At 42.2% G+C, this 20722-nt stretch overlaps 1 protein-coding gene across 2 annotated transcripts in view; it reads right to left on the reverse strand.

Moving 5' to 3' along the window:
• Positions 1–7823: 7823 nt before the first annotated feature.
• The window catches only part of LOC147422622 (DUF1995 domain protein, putative (DUF1995)), an 83702-nt gene continuing 70803 nt past the window's right edge, over positions 7824–20722 (reverse strand). Inside the window, exons 5-9 of one of the 2 annotated variants that reach the window (XM_086502624.1) lie at positions 13188–13311; positions 13005–13099; positions 12847–12912; positions 8518–8611; positions 7824–8426 (exon numbers count right to left, since the gene is read on the reverse strand). In XM_086502624.1, coding sequence (XP_086358750.1) covers positions 8313–8426; positions 8518–8611; positions 12847–12912; positions 13005–13099; positions 13188–13311 — 493 coding nt within the window. In that variant the 3' untranslated portion in view covers positions 7824–8312. The remainder of the gene's footprint in view (positions 8427–8517; positions 8612–12846; positions 12913–13004; positions 13100–13187; positions 13312–20722) is intronic. The other variant, XM_086502625.1, reaches the window with a different exon arrangement.

A 20722-nucleotide genomic window follows, 5' to 3' on the forward strand; every position in this document is an offset into this window, starting at 1 on the left:
AACATTATCGAAAGGCATGTAAATGATATGGTTCAGCATTATTCACAATTGGGTAGACACAAGTAGGCCGGGATACCCAATTTTAGAAAATCACAAATGAGCAAAATCTATGGAGATGCCCCAATCTGTGAAGGCTCTCTGACTGTGCTTATGGGGGGGGGGGGGGGGGGGGGGGGGGGGGGTCTCGGGGGGGGGGATGTCTTCCTTTCTAATGAATGCTTTTATTAATAGTCGACTCAAATAGGTAGCTCCCATAAATAAGTACTATGGCCCACAAGAAGTTTTGGACAAATTCTCACAATAATTCCCACATTGTGACTTACCTCAACATCATGAGCTTCTGTGAGGGAGGCATCGTATACCTAGCTAGGTACGATTGGGGGCAAGGGACCACCGGCCCGGTGGTCGGTGATCCCCTGCCCCCAATCGTACCTAGCTAAATATGCGGTGCCTCTCGAGCGAAAGCTCATAACGTTATGCAATGTATGAAAACCATTGGAAAAGACTCCGTTTTCCTACATGAGAAAATTTCTAAATCTTCTTGTGTGGGTATCTCTTGGCGTCAAAAAATGGCATAAAAATCACTAGCTACATACATACATACTGCAAGGAAACTCTAAAGAGAAGAAAACTCTGAAAAGAAAGGGCAAGAAGGAAAGTACAACTGTATCAATACACACTCTACCTGGATTTGCAAAATCTTTGGATTTTCCTCTTCCAATGGGATTTTACATTTCCTGGAGTAGCCCTTCACTCTTCACTTATGCATTTGAGATGTTTTGAAAGGAAACTTATTTTTCTGATAATGGAAGCACAAATGTATGCGTTGCAAAAATGGAGGGCCAAAGGATGCGAGATCGACTCCCGCCCAAGCATTAACGAATGCGAACAATACTGTCGTAGTGATGGGCACATCGACAACCCAACAAGCCAGAGCTGGGGCTGCGGTGCTGGCGGGAGATGGAGGGCTCCTTCTGTGCCACGGCAACAGCGGCTGTCACCGGCACGAAAGCAGGCCGATGGCGGCTGCCGGCCTTCCCATCTGTGCACAGCTTGCCGTGGCCATGCCTCGTATTTCCTGGGCTTTGCACCTTGGAATGCCTGCATGCTTGAATTGCGCTCATGAAGGGGTCCTGGCTGATCACATCATAAGGTTGGCTCGTACAGAAGGTGGTGGTTCGCTTGGACGTGAGGAGATATGCAGGTGGAGCTGGAGAGCAGCTCTGATCTAATTTGTGCTTATTTCTATTCTTATGAACACATGAAGAAAGTGGAGAGTTCAAGTGGGTGATTAGAGAAGAGGAGGAGGCAGGAGGCTTGGGCAAGATCAGCACTTGATTTGGTATCGGCGGAAGCCCAGCTTTCTTCTCATTGCTTGTGGCTGCGCACATGACTGCATATTGCTTTCCTCTCAAACTGCCCCTCCTCGTATTCATATTATAGGCCTCCATCTTCATCATACTCTCTAATTTCCTCCCTCTTGTGAGCTCACAACTGTTGGTGCTGATCACCTTCCTCAAGGGCACCCCTGGCTTCTCCTCCCAACAAAAGGGCACTACAACTCCACTCACGTACCTCTCCTCATAGAAGGGCTCGTCGTCGTCATCCTGCGGCCTGTACTTGCGGACACTTCGAGAGAGTGCTGTCAAGTTGCTTAGAGCTTCCATGCCTGCATCCCTTATATGTGTGTAGAAAAACTAGACCTCTCAATCTCCACTCCTACCATCTCTACCTTAGCACTTTATAGAGAACAAAATCAGAGTTTCAACACACAGTTGCACAATTTCAATTTGCGATGAAACTATACACACACGCGCACGCGCGCATACTCTCTCTCTCTCTCTCTCTCTCTCTCTCTCTCTCGATTGAAACCCACAAGCAACCCTAAAACCCTTCCGTTTAGTTAATTATATGCTCAACCTTCCCAACTTCCCGTTCATGTCTTCTTGTCAGATTTGGTGTTGGGATTCCAAGAAAGAATAATTTTGATCTCTTGTGGAGTGATTAATATAGTGGACTATTTGGGACTGCAATCAACATTTCAACTCCCTCTTGTTGTCAAGAATGTGAAGGAGTATTCATCAATCTTTCTCACTAGGATTGACAAGGACTCCATAACTAATAGAACTTACTTACATGCATGCTAGCATATGCTCACAAACTTGAGTGTAGTGTCTTTGTGTGTGCATGTGCGCATGCACACGCACATGTGCGTGCACATACACACCGCCATAGCATTAAATTTTGAGCGATATTGCCCATGTGGCATTAGCAAAATGCCTTTCATTTATAATATCTTGGATTTTTGAAAGGAGTTTGCTACTGCTGCATAGGCAAAGCGCTTGAAAATGATCATCGTGTGTGTGTGTGTGTGTGTGTGTGTGTGTGTGTGTGTGTGCGCGCGCGCGCATGCACGTGCACCCGAGCGCACATACACGTGCACCAGCATATGTGTGTGCCCACACTTTTCCAATTCCCATAAACTTCACATAAACATGATTTTCTCATTGAGGTTCTCTTTATTGCTAAAATAACCTTATGTCCGTGCTAGACAATTTCTTTTGAGTTGTTTAATTTTCCTTTTTGTCCTTTAAACATTGCTTGCATGACCCCAACTGTGAGTCTTTTTGCATCCTACATAAACTTTCTTTCAAACAAGGTGAGGAGTCACTAGGGCTTGTGGAAGTTGGGTTTGGGGGGGGGGGGGGGGGGGGGGGGGGGGGGGTGGTGGGGTTTTGGTGGTGTTTAAGAGTTATGGGGAGTAAAGTTGAATGAGTGTTTACAATCATATGTCATTTTTATTGTATTTTAATATAAATTGTATTGTCTATTATAGAGGCATAATCACAAATGTCTTATATATTACAAAAGGCCCCACTTAAGCAACAAGGTGAAAGGCACACATTGCCATTTTAAAACAAAATAACATGAAAAGGAAATGAAATAAAGACAATAAAGTAAAGGGACCCATTGATAAACCAAAAGAAAAAAGAAAAAATTAATACTTCTAAAAAAAAAGGGCAAGTCTAATAAGCATAGCAAATAATTTTAAAAATTCATGAAATGGACTTTGATGAGCTATTTGAATTAAAGGACTCTTTCACAAATTTGAATATTAAGGAAAAAATTATTGAGTAAATAATTCACATCATGTGATCAAGTTCCTGTGAATGCACTCCTTAATCCCTTGTTCTTTGAGGTCTTTTTTAGCAAGCCAACAACTCTCTCTCTCTCTCTCTCTCTCTCTCTCTCTCTCTCTCACTCACACACACACACACACACACACACACACACACACACACACACACGCATAAACACTCGTAACATATTCATTCCTGGACGAAAAAGAGCTCTCTCCATTATTTAGCCTACATAAGACCTTCTACACTGAGTCTCCTTGAAAATCTTAGGATCAATTGTGGACCTCTAGATTAAGCTTGTTATGACCAATTGTGGACCATAGTATTAAGCTCGTTGAATAGGGCCATAGAGAAAAGTCAATGTTTTTTGTCACATGAGCCCTTAATAGAGTCCTCGAACCCTTGAGAGCAATTTAGGACTATTGGATTAAGATTGTTTTTAGCAATTATGGACCATTGTATTATGGTCGTTGAATAGGGCCACATGGTAGTCAATTTTCTTCCTCTTTTCGATGGAGTGGCACTAACTAGGGGGCCACAAACTCTCTTACCATCGTCTTATTGAGGGGGGCATTAACCATCCACCTGCACTCTCCCATCATCTTATGTAGGCTAATTTTACTATTCACCTTGTTACCTACTTTTGATGGAGACCCAAAGTGTTTAAGAGAGGTAGTGAGTAGGGGTCCCTCACTCTCTATCCTCCTCTTATTTGATGTGTAAGAGCTAAGTGGTACCTACTATTGGTATGGGAAACACCAACAGATAGTTGCACAAGGTCGCACCCAACACAAGCACTAAGAGGGGAATAAGTTTGCACATTTGAGGAGGACGATGATAATTTTGAAAAAGAGGAGAGGTGAGCATTTGTCTAGAGATAAGAGGATTGAAAAAAAAAAAAGCAGAGGGCTTCTCTAATGTAAAAATAGCTCAATCCCTCAGATTTTGCAAGTATTAGGAGCATTATTTCAAAGCTACTATGGAGGAAAACATGGAACATGTTGTATTTAGTAAGCACTAAATCCACTTACCCAGGCTCTAAGAGGGGGCATTAACTTGGGGGGTGCACACACTCTCCCATCATCTTACGAAGACTTATGTAGGCCAATGTGACTATTCACCTTGTTGTAGGTAAATGTTGTGTGTGTGTGTGTGTGTGTGTGTGTGTGTGTGTGTGTGTGTGTGTGTGTGTGTGTGTGTGTGTGTGTGTGTGTGTGTGTGAGAGAGAGAGAGAGAGAGAGAGAGAGAGAGAGAGAGCACTTTGTATGTCATGGGTATGATGAACACCACTAGTTCAAACCCACCACAATCTTTATAGCACCTCTAAGTGAGACAAGTTAGATTGTGCCAATGCTCCAAAAATATTTTCAGCCCTGGTTTCCAAGGCAAACTAGTGAAACAACCATATTTTATACAAAAATCTAAAGTAATTATTAAAATTTATAACCATGATTCCGAAATTTTGGCCTTGAAAATTAAAGCTTAATGAACTTGGAACCGAGATTTTTCATTTACAACCAGAAATTAAGACTACAAACCATGCTATGTAAGCACTAGTTATGAATATGATAAGTACAAAGCTAATAATAATTTCATTGGTAGAACAAAGGAAGAAGACTTCAAAGCTTTGAGTAAGTGGAGTGATATAGTCCATAAGTTTCTTACATGTGCCCTCCTCAATGTGCACTAGCATCAAAGCCATTTCGCCGAAGCCCCAAGTAATTTGACTCTATCTTTCAATTTGGGTAAGGAAATTGGCTCCATAGCTTGTAGGTCGGGAAAGGTCATTTACTAAACATGTCGTGTCACAAATGGGTGTGCTAGATGTAATCAAGGAAGGTGATTAAAATATGGATTTTGCGGGCATGTAAGTATCAAGACTGCTCCATAAAGTGGTCTCTGCTTATGAACCAAGCTTTTTGAATCCCTTAAACTGTGGTGGACCATGGAACCTTTAGATTTCATAGACTAACACATCTAACCATTGATATAGACCTTATACATAGCCCTTGAATGGCCCTTGCTTACTTGTAGGGTATTTCCCTGCAAGATCCTCATCCACTCCCCACTTCTGGAAAAAATTTGTCCTTGGAAACAAAAGTGGAAATCTCCTCTTGAGAACATTTGTGTGAGGCTAGGTGGAGCCATCCTCAATGTATCTTTTTGTAGACTCATGGGGATCGTCTAAAGCAAAGGATCTATATCACGTGCTTTCAAAGGGCATTAAGCACCCTATACTTAAATGCAATGACAGGACGGCTGCAAGTGTGATCGCAACAGAAGGGCAAAGAGGCTCCTTGGCCAAGTACACTAGTGGAGTTTCATGCACTGAGCAAATTCGAGAGTTCTTGCATTTATTTTTCGGCTTCTTGAAGGTTAGCTATAGTTATCACATTGGACCCAGATGGGCGATACTCATCATGCTCATTGGTCTCTGTCTTGAGGAGGAGGATGTAGTTCGGTTTGATCCTGTTGCATCAAGCCTCTTCGAGCTACTACAAAGACACTTTAACATGGTACTCAATAAGATGCAAACCTAGGTTCCACTAGCAATAGAGGTGGTGACTTCAAGCTATCTCTACTTTCTATCCTTTCTTGCCCATGACCATAGGGACGCCTCACAAGGACCAAACAAGGAGGGAGTACTTCTACAGCTATCACTCTTCCTTGAGGTGAAACAAACACTAGTTCAAGATCGCCAAGTTCCATTGCCGCCTGGCAATCCTCTAGGTTCCACACTTAAAAGTTTGGATTTGCTACTATTGTTTGGGCCTTTCTGCTTGCCATTACTAATAATCATCCTTCTCGACACAATCCTACCCAAGCTCTAGGTTAGGGTTAACTCCCTTGCTCCTAGGATTGACAATCTCGCTGGTTGGTACCGAACACTACAATGATGGCCTCAACAAGCCAATAACTATATCCTTGAAGGCAAGATGCAGCAAACAAACAAGAGTGCCTAATAAATTTTTTATCATCTGTGGCAACAAGGATGTGGGAGAGAACAATTGAAGCAAATGTTGTGCACAAATACAAAGAAGGAAGAGAGAGAGAGAGAGAGAGAGAGAGAGAGAGAGAGAGAGATTGGATTATCGTTCTCGAAGGTCATATATGACCTATGGGACCAAAAACACAACAATACAACAATTCATTTTCAGTGTGGACTGATACATATCAGTTAAGGATTGAGGGTCCATCAAGAGGGTAGAGTAGAAAAAAAGAGAAAACAAAAACCTAAGGGTCGGCTGGGGGGAGAGCTGGTTTGAGATTTCGAAATTCCTGGCTGATCGCTTTTCCATCCCGGTAGACTGCCCATTTGCTTTGCTTACACGCTTCATGCACCTTCTTAAGCTCGCTCGCTTTACTCTTGAGTTGATTCATGGTCAGTTCTTCTGCAATTCAAAGCTTGGTTTCTTTCAAAAGTCGGGATTGACGTAGAAGCTTCACCCGCTCCTCTTTGTTCTTGAAAGTGAGGACACAATGCTCGAAACGCACATGACGACATGTATCATTGACCCAAGCGACATTCTTTGGCTTGATGTTGACGGGCTCAATAATGTTGTTGACGATTGCCTCTTTAAAGGTGTCCTCAACAATGCACCACTGCAAGAGGAGCCCACCAATGCGTACCTTGAGGGTATTATCTTATTGAAATTTTTGTTCCTTGGAACACACTAGCTCTCAGATTTTGAATTAGTCCTCCATAGTGTTTTTCTGTGGTTCCAACTTTCTGTCTTCTTTCCTCATTGCCATCTTCCCTGTTGTAAAGAAAATATTTTGCTGAGGATGGGTTGAGTAGATGAGAACGCTCTGGTAGCACCACCAAGTTGGCAGTAACATAATAAGCAGTCATCCACACTAGGAAGAGCTCTCTTTCTAAGAAAACATTAAGTGCCACACACCAAGCCCCTTCTGAGAGATGGATAGATATAGCTTTTGTGTCTCGGCCACTATGACACAGGTTTGCTTTTGGCGTACTTCAAATCGGCAATGAGCATTGCAATGCCGACCTAGTCCATTCTCCATTTGAAGATGTTACCATGCCTTGTCATGGTAGACCCTAGTGGAAATAGCCGCCCCACTTGTTGGCATCTTATCTTGCATGTTGTAAGTCCTTCAATTCCTAGTCCATTGCAGTCAAAGTTCCCTCAACCCCTGTGATGCAATGACCCTCCCCCCATACGAGCTGTAGGTCAAAGTCCTTGGTCGTGTTTACAGTCCTTATCCATAGTAAAAAGATGTTCATCTTCTCTTTTCCCTCAGGAGGGAGATGTGTGTGGACACTTGGCCACCAAGCATTGGAGTGAACACCTTTTTGGCACCCCATGTCAGGAGGTGGGTCCTATGAAACGTTGTACAAGAGATTATCCACCTTCACACCCAAAACTTCTTTTCCAAACAAACTCAGAAATGACATTTTGAGCTTTCTATTGATTTCAACCAAGTCAGTTTTGAACCACATCAGCAATATGAATTTGGTTAAACAGATCTGCATTTACAGGACGATAGTAGCACTTGGCAGGCTAATTTGACATCACCATCTTGCAATTGCAAAAACATGAGAAGTGAATCCATTGTCTATAGAAAGCAACAGTCCAATCATTTAGAAAAGAAGGCTTTGTACTCCATCCTGACCCTGCAAAGCAACTTCGCTGAAAGCGCTTTGCTTCCAAAGCAAAGTGGGAAGATAATCAGGCAAGCAAAAGATATATAAATGGTGTCAAAAACGCTGATCCCAAGGTAAGAGTAAGCAAACATGTGAGCTGCCACCACAAGTACACAGAGCCTTTCCTAAGAGCAAATGAGCAGCATGGAAAGCAGCTGCTTTTCTGTTATAATTCAGGTTACATGCTTGCTTCCGCTAGAGACAACAACAAGGAAATGAAACATTTGCTGCCCATTGTTACACACGTCAATGCTTGCCTATGAATGATCTATTCATGGTGGAAAGAAGTCATGGCAAAAGTTTCACAACAATGAACATGCCGGCTTAGTCAGTACGTCATAAGGACCTATTCTTTATCATAAACCAGAAACTCGAATCTCAACTCTGTACAACATAAGGACATATTCTTGGATCGTAAACCAGAAACTCGAATCTGAAGTCTGTCACTAGCCTATGGCTATTCAAGACCAGAACAGATGGGCAAAGTCCGGAAGAGAACCTGCCAATTATTTGGACAACGAGCGCATAAATCGATTGAATGAAGCAAAGACTCCCATGGCTTTTGCAAATGGAGAAGGTTCTTCACTTGCTTCTTCTTCTTGACCTTCCATGAGTAGCACCTGCAATAAACCGCAGAGAGACCAAAACGGTTACCATACAGTATCACTCAGCCTCAACCGTCCTGCAAAAAAGGCTTCCCTAAGAACCTACATCAAGATCATCAGGAAGAGGTCTGCTTGGTTGTTCTCTTGCAAGTATGTAGCGACCAGGCCTCTCTTTATCATCTAAAAATACTTTCCATAGGCTGAGAGCAAATCAAAACATGTTAATATCATCAAAAGTGTAAGGCTTTGAAAAGGAGAAACTTGAGTCATCTATATTGATGTAACATACAACACTAACATTTTGGGTTGAAGGTTCCCCTTGTTAGTCGAAAGGGAACACTTAGACCAAGGCTAAAAATAAAGTTCAGTGTCAGTGGTAGCTTGGTGCTGTTCATCTTCTTTGGTTAAACATGACAATTGCTTTCCATGAACAGAAAAATGTAAATTCCATCATGTCAGTACAGATAGATGGTGATTATCTGCCTGCAATGATGCTTGAAACCGATCAGGAATAGGCATGTGCTGAAGGCCAAAACAATGCTTAGATAAGTTAGCCGTAGCTAAACTAGCAAGGGGGGGAGGAAAGCTATTACTATGTCGACTCTCTCCCATACAAATCGCCGGACATGGAGATCACTTGAGAGGTTTTTAAAGATGCCAAAGCTAGGTTTAAGTCATTCTCTACGAGTTTGTCAATAATAATGAAATTCTATCCATTGAGAAGGAATCGTGGACTACTAAAATGGCTAATAGCTCTGGGAGATTCAAAAACATAGTGAATTCAATATCCAAGTTAGACAAGTAATCAATTTCCATTTTTAACTTGTCACAACCAATAAATGGAATCATGCAGCAACTTGCAAGGCAACAGTTTACAACGACAAAAGCGAAAGAGGGTGTTTCTGTGTAAGATCAAAAAATTAAAAATTTGAATTGTTTTAGCCTAAGATTGGGAGCTCTTTTGTTGGGGAACGACCAGAACTTCAAGGCTAAGCTCAGTATGGTAGCTCCTTGCAGATCAATTCTCATTATTGTGCTCTAATCATATGACTAAGGTCAATAGCTATTAGCTGCTGAAGATGCAGCCAAGATTATGGCCCACACACATCTTACCTCCAGATAAGTTCTCGCTATCAAGCTCAAAGAGGATGGAAGAAAAGGTTCATCTGACTATTCACATGTAAGTAGCATACACTTTGTGGCAAAAGAACAATTTACAAAGTTATCACAACGTACTAAATACTTCCTCGCAAGAAAGTGGAATGAAATGAGGGGTGCCAGAATAACCCAATTCTTAACCTTATATAACCCTTATAAATCCAGAAAAAGCCCAAACTCACCTCTGAAGGAAAGTGAGTGCAAGTTAAGGCTAAAGTAATCATCCACCAGACAACCAAAACCATCATCTCCATCATGGATGCTGTAAACATTAAGAAAACCCACTGACGCTGTCAGTGTCCCACCATGTGTGTAGGAGGTATAAATAAGCACTCCCTGTTACATCCCCACACATCAAGATGGGCGCCTGCAATATATCTAGCAAGTATGAACCAACCCTACGTGTGAACACAGCCTTAGTTGGAGGGAGGTTAAGAAGTCCTATAATAAGACTGAGGTCTCATTTGTGAGCCATCTTGTGTGATCACCACACTTGCACTCTAGGCCCTTGGCAGCTCTACCCACACACTTGCTTGCTGTAGGGGACATAGCCTCCCAAGCTCGAGGTGAGCCCGTATTGGCTCTATGGCTGGGAGTTGAGGCTGATGTTCGCTCTCTATGCTTGTCTTAGTGTGAGTAAGGCTTGAGCCATGTCATGTGTGCATGATGGATCCGGCGAGGGACTAACATTGGTATAAAATCTCTCCCTCCTCGTACATACGTCATGGCAACATCGTGCAAAAGACCATTAGAGATCATGAGGCCATGATAGCCTAGCCTGACAAGCTCTCTACCCTCTTGCATAGGGTGGTATGGGACACTACTAGCAAGAGAAGAGAGCAAGGGGGGCACATGCAAGTCGATGGTGAGAATCTATGGTAAGTCTTTTTTTTCTTTTTTGTGATTTGCACATGCATTCTCGTATGTGGAGGTTGTTGCTAGCGACAATCACATGGTTGCTAGGTGTATTTCTCAAGTTTTAGCTTATCTCTCGGCTACCATTAGTACGAGGGTGTCCTTGACAGCTACCACCCTAGGACATGGCAGTACCTTCTGCATGCACGTCATGGTAATAGGATTTCACATTTTGGAGTATGTTTATTTTGTAGGCTATTCATGGAGAATAGGGGACGAAAGATAGATAGTTTTTTGAATGCTTTTTATGCCATAATTGGGAAAGTTCCTAGGAAGTTTCCCTTTGAGGCGGCTAAGCACCAAGGGCGGTTAAGCTTCCCCGCAGGAAGTTTCCCCCTTGAGGCAGCTAGGCACCAAGGGCGGTTAAGATCCCCGTAGGAAGTTTCCTCAGAAGCTTCCCCTTGAGGAGGTTAAGCATCAAGGGCGGTTAAGCTTCCCACAAGAAGTTTCCTAGCAAGCTTCCTCTTAAGGCAGTTAAGCATCAAGGACGGTTAAGCAACTCACCCGGGTGCAACTCTCTCGCTCCCCCCTCCCCTTCCACTCTTTCTTTCATATCTACTATCATTTTTCTCATTTACCTAAGTGCCTTGGGCCTCTACTACACTCATATATGACTATCTACGCACCAAGGCATCGCACGATGCATCTCCACACGGGATTGGCACCACTAGCACGCTTCAACCCATGGAGGAAATGCTAGTTTCTCCTCCCGACTCCCCACACATGCATGGGCATCGTCTCGCAAGCTCTATTTAGCTAAAAGAGAAATGTTCGAAGAGACGTGAGCATACAGATGATATTTAGATAAATATATTCCAGTTAAAAGTGTTTATCATAGATATCTACTTCCAAACCCAAGAAAATCTGCAATACCTTAAGGTTTAGAAAGGCACAATAATCACTATTTGTGGTACAGTTAAGTTCACAAAACTCCTCAGGATAAGTTCCTCCACCTATAGAATTCGAGTCCAAGTACATAAAACCTTGAAAAGAAGGAATGTTAAGAAAAAAAAAAGATCATCTACAAAGCGTCTTACATTGCATAACTTGTGCAAAAATATTGGGCGAGAGTTAGCAAGGACAAGATGCTCCATAAAATCAAACTCATACATAAAAAGATAGGAATTGGCACGAAAAACATCATAATTAGTGCCCATAGGGTTACCAATTGTTTGCATGAAAAGAGAGTCTATGATGTCAATGTCATCTACAATTATGGTGAATCTGTTTCTCCCTTTGTCAAAGTTCGAGGTTAACTTTTCTACTAGCAATGCCTTATACCTATCTTGTACACGAAAACTTTTGAGATACGGGACTTGACTCTAAGGTCCCCCTTCATATATAGCATTATTAAGTCAAAAGTTTGGAGGCATTAAGGAGATGATTTCTCATTAATGCTTCTTGAAGAAGGAGATGATTTCTCATTAATGCTTCTTGAAGAGTTTAAAAACTTTATGACAGGGATTACTCATTTAAGATCCAACTTGAGTTGTTAAGTAAGTCTGCTTCCTTTAGAAGATTTTTCCAAAGTTCATTTATGCTAGGTAAAATGGCTTTGAAACAATAACTAAGCCATTTGGAAACCTCTATTAGAGAGGTGTTACAAGAAGTAGCTATAAATCTAGGTTTGATAGGATTTTTTTGAACACACAAGCACACAGACAACAAGATGAAGACCTCAAAAAGCCTACCAAAAGGAATGCTGCTAAATAGCCCGAATGATCTGATGGCATATGGAGAGTCCTGGAATTTATTTTAATGAGATTTTAGCTGAGGAAAGTGGTTTTATAGGCCAGTGGCATGACTGAAATACCATCATTATAACAGAAAGAAGAAACAAAAGTTAATTCTAAGACTGGGTTCAGACGGAGCAGTGGCACAAACATAGGCAGGCGACATTCCTTTTGGTCAGGCGATAAACAGAATAATAGTAATTCTCAAAAAAAATGAAAAGTTATCCATTATTCATTCCCAAGGGGTTTGCTATATACTAATTAAGTGAAAGAAAAATGCATGCAACATTTTGGTTAGTGTATTGGAACCATAAAAGATAGCAACACTCATCCTTTAACGTTTGCCTAAAGACAAACTCAAAGATCATCAACCCTCTCACGCCTATCCTGCCTGGAAGCTAGGATGTCCTTTACACCTACTTTCAATGTAGCTGCCCAAAAGAAGATGCAGGTTTTTATATCTAAAACCATTTTCTAGCTCAATATAACCTATTATGCATGGGATGAAAATCTTCTTATTTCCCCTGTGAGAAAGGAGCTTTGACATGTAGAGCAGTGCTCTAAAAGCTTAAACAGGTATAAAATGCGTCTGACATGCCCTCTTCTCGATCATGATAGTTTGCACTTACCCAGGGTACCGCCTGAAGATCGCACCTTGAGAAAGAGGCCTCATTGAATACACCACAGTGAAGGTGCTGCACGAATTCATAACACCCTGATCAGAAAGCTTTGCAGTACAGCATAGTGACAAAAAGACTTTCAGATTTTGATGATGTGTGAAGGCAACCTGACAAAATTATCCCTTGTCCTCCTCACGTTCAAACCAATGCCAACATCACCACTGAATAATCTAGGATTCCACATGATTAAAGGCCTCTCCTGCTTGCCTCATAAAATGTAACCAATCAATGCATAAAGCTAGGTTTGGAAAATCAACCTCATAAGTTTTAAAAGTAATTACAAAAATTACCAACTCCTCGGTGTCTTCAGACAGGTGGGAAGCAATTTTTCGGACTTCAGCTAACATTTGATAGTCAGGCACAACAAGTACCACCACCTCATCCTCCTTGCTGACCGGTCTCCTATCATTTAAACTGCCAAAACAATTCACAGAGTTTTGCAGTCATCAGCTCAGCCCTTTGAGATGATCAAAAAGAAGCTGAGCAACAGAAAAGGAAGCTGCAACCAGTAGCAACAGAAGAACCATTACAGCACCCCCAAGAAGCAAGTAACTAAAATCCTTTTCAGATGACAAACAATTAGAAGCACCAAATCTGTTCAATGGAACAAAACCTGCACCATATGCATCCCTGCTATGACAATGTCCATGTGATGGTGCAAAACAGACGCACTTGAAGGGAGTTATCCAGTTTCCAAAAGTCTTCTCAAACATACCTTGATAAACCCTTTGAGTCCTTTACTCCAAATCTAAGACTTGCCTGCCACATGGTTCTCTATTTAGATGTATTCCAAGTGTCTTAACTGTTAGTTTTATGTAATACAACAAAGTGCTTTATGGCGATAAAATGGGCTGTTCCGTAGTTTAAATGTAAGGGCGTGACAGGAAAATGCAAGATTTGGTATTGATATACATTCCATCTTTGAAAAAAGGATGTGAATTATAGTGAATTTTTGGAGCTCTGTGGTCAAAAGCATAGTATGATTGATTTTTGAAAGCAGCACAGGCAAGGTTGACAGCAGGCCATACAATACCCCTCTTGGGCCGCATGGGGAGGCATGACTTCATCGCCACTTTTGTAAGTATATGCTTGCACGTGTCTATATTTTTGGATCTAGCATGATCAAGATGCAAAAAATATGTATCTTTTGATTACCCAGCCCATCCTTTTTGTAAGTATCTCTTGTTTATAATTTTATTTAAAAAAAGTTTGAAATTATGTATTAAATTGTCACCCGATCTAACTTTACTTGTTGCTAATGTAGGAGGTTCATGGATATACAAATCTAGAGCTTGTAGTTCGGGAGGAAGGCTAGGTAGTAGGGTAGGAAGGTGGACAAGGAGCATGCAACAGGCAACAGCAGCCAGTGCACATTGAGCATGATCGGAACTAATGTAGATCTTGATCATCCAATTGAGAGGACGATGACCATTAGAGACAGTGACGATCACTACGATCGTTGCAGTTTGTTTCGTTTATTTGATTTAGCTACCTTATCATTGTTCATAGTTGTATATATACATTTTGACATTTATGACAAGTATTGTATCTTTATTCATGATTATACATTGAAATATTCAACCAAAATATTTGGTGTTTAAGCTCATTTAAGTTTTTTTTATTGAGAAAAAAGAAAAAGTGATGCAACAATGCTATCCCGCGTGGTATTTTTTCTTGTATGCAGGTTCGTTGGATGGATTTCTCACAGACTCTTGGCCTCTGGGACGTTTAGTAAGGCAAGCATGTCCTCTCAGTTCTTTGCTTTATGCAATCGCTACTCACCCCCTGTTTATGTATTTGGACATGACCTAACATAACCATCTAGGCAGCACTTTATCGGCCAGGCATGTGCGGATGACTCTTTATTTATGCCTCGCAATCACTTTGATGATGTGGAGAAAATTATGCATACTCTTCACTTGTTTGGATTGGCGGCAAGCCTCAAAGTTAATTTTCGTAAATCCAAGTTATTACCTTTGAATGAGTATGATTGGCATAAGCTATTAGGCCAGGAGAGATTGTTCCTCCACACATCATAGTTGGGTTATCCGTTGGCTTGGGGTGTATCAGCTGCGCAGAAACTGGACTAGGTACTCCAACGTCTGCATTCCAAGTTAAATTGTTGGAAATTGTCCACTTGGCCACTACATGTGCGTCTCAGAATTATCCAATGCATTCTCATGGCTTATGTGCAATTTTACTTACCTCTGCTGCTATCATGGTCTCAGTTGCACTTGCAGTCCCTTACGTCTAGTATTTTGGAGCATTTATGGCGTACCTCGTCCCACCTAAAGGGTCTTTGTCTTTATCTATGGACAAGTTGGGTTCTCCCAAGCACCTTGGAGAGCTGAATATTTTGGATTTGTGAAGTCATGTTCCGGCTCGGAAAACTATGCTATTGCCAATCTTAATGGAGTAGAGACAACCCTGGACACTCATGGTATCACATTTGTGTGCACGTATTGTCATGTCATCCTTACGTCATTGGCAACCGACATAATGGGACATCATTTTTGGGAAGCTTGAAGGACACATTCCAGGATGTCCCTTTACTTCTTCTTCCATTGTTGATTGGAAGGTTGTCACCTCGCACTTGGCATGGCATGGTCGACAATCCTTTCTAGGCAACTCCCTTCAATTGGAGATTCTGCATTCGAGCAGGGCATTCTCTTCAACGTTGGTCCAGCGGTCTCCTCGCCATGTGTATTTTCTTTCTCAAAAAGGAATATGCCAGGTACATCATGTGGTGGATGACACGGGTCATCTTCTTTCGTTCTCTTTTGCAGCATCTCATTTTTGGTTGGGACTCCACTGTTCTCCTATTTGGTGGGAGATTCAAAGGATGCCTAATCTCTCACCCATTCCTCCTTTGAATGTGGACTCCCACTTTTCTGATTGGAATCTTGCCACTACCGGACTGGAATGCATTTCATCCGGCTATGTTTATGCCCTCTTGCAATCTAATGCGTGGATTGTGTGTCATGGTAATCAGCTGTGGTCACTCTCCAAGTCATCCTTGTGGTGGCAATGAACATTGTCTAGCATTTGGCAAAGTCATCTACCTCTAAAGGAACGTATTTTCTTGTGGCGCTGCTTGATGGGAGCTCTACCTGTTGGTAGCTTATTGCATGCACAACATATTGCACCTTTTTGTTGTCTCAGATGCCATGAAGCTGAGGAGACTGTGCCACACTTATTGTGGGGTTGTCGCCACTCCAAATCCTTCATTCGGCAACTGTCGGTTGCATCTTCCTTCCGGCACTTTTCACAGACAGTTTTGGCTTTTTGGGGTGCTCCAATCTCCACAGTCTCAATTTACAATATTTTTAAATTAAGTCAGATTTTGGGTTCTTTGGGCCATTTGGCACCACCGGAACTCATTAATGTTTCAAGGCACTGATGTTGACCCATTTCCCTATTTCAAATTGTCGCTTAGTCAAGCGCTGCAATTCGCTTATGATGTTGGGAACATCAATCTTGATGCCTAGAGATTTACTTACTATTACTAGCCCTCAGTGCCTCATGCTGCTCCACTTTTTGTATCTCTTTATTTTCGTGGGTTTCCCTCACTTTGAGGTTTCCCACTTGTAAATTCCATCAACAAGATTTACAAAAAAAGGTGTGTGTGGGAGACATCTCTCTTGAAGCTCATAGAATTTACTTCAATAGTTTCTAGTTTTCGGAGCCTCATGGTGCTTCGTCTCTTCTACCTCCTATTATTGTGGGTTTTCCTCACATTGAGGTCTCCCACTTGTAAATTCAATCAAGAATTACGGAAAAAAAATGTGTGTCAAATCTCAATATGTGTATGTGTTTGTGTATTTGCGTGCCTATGTGATATTTGTGTATGCTGTGTGTGTGTGTGTGTGTGTGTGTGTGTGTGTGTGTGTGTGTGTCACCAGACGGGCACCACGTGCCAACGGAAAGAACATACTGAACAGACTTTTAGCACTTCAAACACAACTAAACGGAAAGAGATAGACGACACTGGGAGTGGCGAAGTTCCACCCCAGAGAGCATTTGCCCCAAACCTTGGCGCCCCTTTCAGTATTTCTTTATATTACTTGAACTCGGTACAATGCCAGTACTCCACCCTCTACACCTTCGTACTGAAGCATGCCACAGAATGAGCCCTTGGCTCATATTTAAAGGCCCTTGGCCATGAAAAGCAATTACATGAAAATCTTTCAAACTCAAAAGCAACTGGCCCAAAAGCAGGTGCTCAAAAGCTACCAGCGCAAAAGCAGGAATCCGTGCAGCTCTACCACGTCTACAACCAATGAAAATCGCGGAAATTCGTACAATCTTCCATGTCAACAGCTAGTGTAAAACCCGGAAATCCGGAGGGACAATCAGTTTTCTCATTCCAAATCGAAGCTCTTGATTTCTTGGGTCGTTGGCTTCCCAGAAGAATCTCATTGAATAAGAAGTCTCATCCCATATCGGAACTCTTGATATCTTGGGTCGTTGGTTTCCCAGAAGTATCTCATCCAGAAAGGAATATTCAGTGGATGGCACATCACAATGCAACACAAATGCTCACATATGCATGTTACAAAACACAAGGAGCAGCGCGGATGAGCACTCCCCCGAGACAGACGGTCTGCGATATGAAGCTACTCAACGACTACCTCGTCACTGCCCTACAAATAACCTAAAAAGGTCCGGGCCATGAATTCAGGGGACTAGTACAACCAAACGCTCCCCAGACCACAGCCTACGTCGCTTGGAGGTTCAAATATACAACCAAACGCTCCCCAGACATCCCATTTGCGTCGTTCGCACGTTTTCAAGCATACAACCAAACGCTCCCCAGACATCCTGTCTGCGTCTTCGGAGGTTTTCCAGCATACAACGAAACGCTCCCCAAACATCCCGTCTGCGTCGTTCCAAGGTTAAGACAATACCAAAACAGCATTCTACACTACTCCACCCGGGAGTAAAATCACCAATCATTGAAACCAGTATTGAAACCAGAGTTAAACAGTTCAAATCAGCACCCAAACACGTTTAAAACAGATACCATCCATTTCAAACAAATTCCAAACAGAATCACCAATCAGCTTCTCAAACAGATTCAAACTTGTAAAGCAATCTCAACATCAGCGGAGCTCGAAAAGCCGACTGACTTTCCATCTTGAAACCTGCACCAAAAATTAGGGTTAGGTTCCTTCCATAAGGTCATAGCCGACCACGGCATGATCCATAAACTCTTGAATAGTCAAAACAAGCCTCAACAAGCAATGTTCCTGTGGCGGTGATGGTAGTCCCAAGACCTGGCAATCACACTTGACCTCCAAGGTTATCAGCTCGAGAAAAGACACTTATTGAAAGATGTTCCAAAAGATTTCAAGTTGTAATCTGCTAGGGTTTCGTGGCAAGCATTTCAAGATACCCCACTCTGCCAGAAGCTGCAATCCGAAGGAAGATGTCTCAAGGCATGTAGCTTTGGGCAAAAATTTTCTTGAAAGCTTGCCATGCCCTTGGAGTGTACGGCTTGGTAGCTATAAACATCCACCACTGAATGACATTGCCTCTAAGAAATTAGCGGCTTGAAAAAAAAATCCTTGATCCTTCTTTGCAAGTGATCTTTATGGCTTATGCCTTGTAAGACAGAACGGTGAAGAAGAGAGCATGCCCGATGTGCGATGAAGTAAGGGTGGGAGTGGCTAATAAGTCCGGGGTCGGGACACGAAGATTCTTAAAATAAAATTCAATTTCAGCAGACTTTGGAAGCGCCGGTTTGCTATGTCTGCTCTTTGATGGGACCATTATGCTTTCAAAAAAGCATACGCCTCAAGCTCTAATACCACTGTCACCAGACAGGCACCACGTGTCAAACGGAAAAGAACAGACTGAACAGACTTTTAGCACTTTAAACAACATTTGAACGGAAAGAGAGAGACAACACGGGGAGTAGCGAAGTTCCACCCCAAAGAGCATTGGCCCCAAACCTTGGCGCCCCTTTCGATATTTCTTTATATTACTTGAACTCAGTACAATGCCGATACTCCACCCTCTGCACCTTCGTACCGAAGCATGCCAGAGAATGAGCCCTTGGCTATTAAAAGCAGTCACATGAAAATCTTTCAAACTCAAAAGAAACTGGCCCAAAAGTAGGTGCTCAAAATCTGCCAACACAAAAGCAGGAATCCGTACAACTCTGCCACGTCAGCAGCCAGCGTAAATCGCGGAAATCAATACAATCTGCCATGTCAACAGCTAGCGTAAAATCCGGAACTCCGTACAATCTGCCACCAAAGCAAGACAGCGCAAAATGCGGAATTTCGTACAAGATGCCACATCATCAGCTTCTACGCTTTTTTGTATGTGTGTGGGGGGGCTACTTTACTTTAGGCCCCGTCGAGAAGGAACCTTAAGTTGGTTGGATCTTCTTATGCTGCTTCTATTGCTTCTCTTAGGGTTTAAGCCCCTCGATCGGGATTTGCAAGTCAGCTCTGTTCTTCAGTGGCTTGACACGTCAACAATTTGTGACAGTGACAAGTGTGTGTATGAATTTGCATGTTTCTATTTATGTATGTGTATGTGTATATTTGTGTACGTGGATATGTGTTTTGTTCATGTATGCATGTATTTATGTATGCATGTGAATGAGTATACCTAGATGAATCCAAGATAAGCCCAGATTCACCCTTGAAGGAAAGTGCAAGGTATAGACCCATGTTAGTCACCCACAATATAACCATCAGCTCCATCATGCATAGTATTGACCAAATACCACGACATCCCCACTAACGTCATTGGTGCCCAATAGTGGGTGTAGAACTAGGTACTAAAGTCTAACATATTCTCCCCAACACAACACACACATAGGCATACATCAACACAAAGTTCAACATACTGAGTTTCTGTCATGACTCTGGAGATCAAGGGCAAACTCAGCCATTAATGAAGCCTAGCACTAAAAGAAGCATTAAATCGGAAAAATTAGCACAAAATGAGGTAGTTGATAGGGCATACACACCACAAAAGATAGAACGAATTAGCACAATATCAACTCAGACGAAAACTTCACAATGTGAAGTCTGCATGTCTGCTATACGACTAAAAAACATACCTAGAAGAATCCAAGATAAGCCCAGATTCACCCTTGAAGGAAAGTGCAAGGTATAGACCGATGGTAGTCACCCACAAGACAATATAACCATCAGCTCCATCATGCATAGTATTGACTAAATACCACGACATCTCCACTAACGTCGTCAATGCCCAATAGTAGGTGTAGAACTAGCACAACACAGACATGAGCATACATCAACACAAAGTTCAACGTACTAGGTTTCTATCATGACTCCGAAGATCAAGGGCAGACTCAGCCATTAATGAAGCCTAGTACTAAAAGAAGCATTAAATCGGAAAAATTAGCACAAAAAAGAGTATGTCTATACGTATGAACATGTGTATATTTATGTGTATTTTGTAAGCGATAGGGGGAGGGCTTAGCTAGTGTGTATCCACGCCTAGTCGAAACAATGTAAAATGAGAAAAAAAAAAGGCCTAGCATCGCTTAAGCGACTTCTTTTCATGTGGCATTGTTCAGTACTTATGCGACGCCAACTTTAAAAAAGTACTTGTGATGCTTAGGGCATGCCTGCGAAATACATAAGCCACTCTTGTGTGTCGCACCTTGCATGAAACAGTAGCGAGCCGACCCAAAAACATCGCTCATGAGGGGTCTAATGGCGTCACTACATACACACGATGTTGTGCCGTGGCACGTACACAATGTGAAATAAAAATATTCAACTTACTTTTTATACTTTTTGATGCATGGGACTAAAAGCTACTATGTACATATGCGATA

Source organism: Adiantum capillus-veneris, chromosome 27, assembly GCF_014529385.1.
Source record: "Adiantum capillus-veneris isolate H3 chromosome 27, ASM1452938v2, whole genome shotgun sequence".
NCBI lineage: Eukaryota > Viridiplantae > Streptophyta > Polypodiopsida > Polypodiales > Pteridaceae > Adiantum > Adiantum capillus-veneris.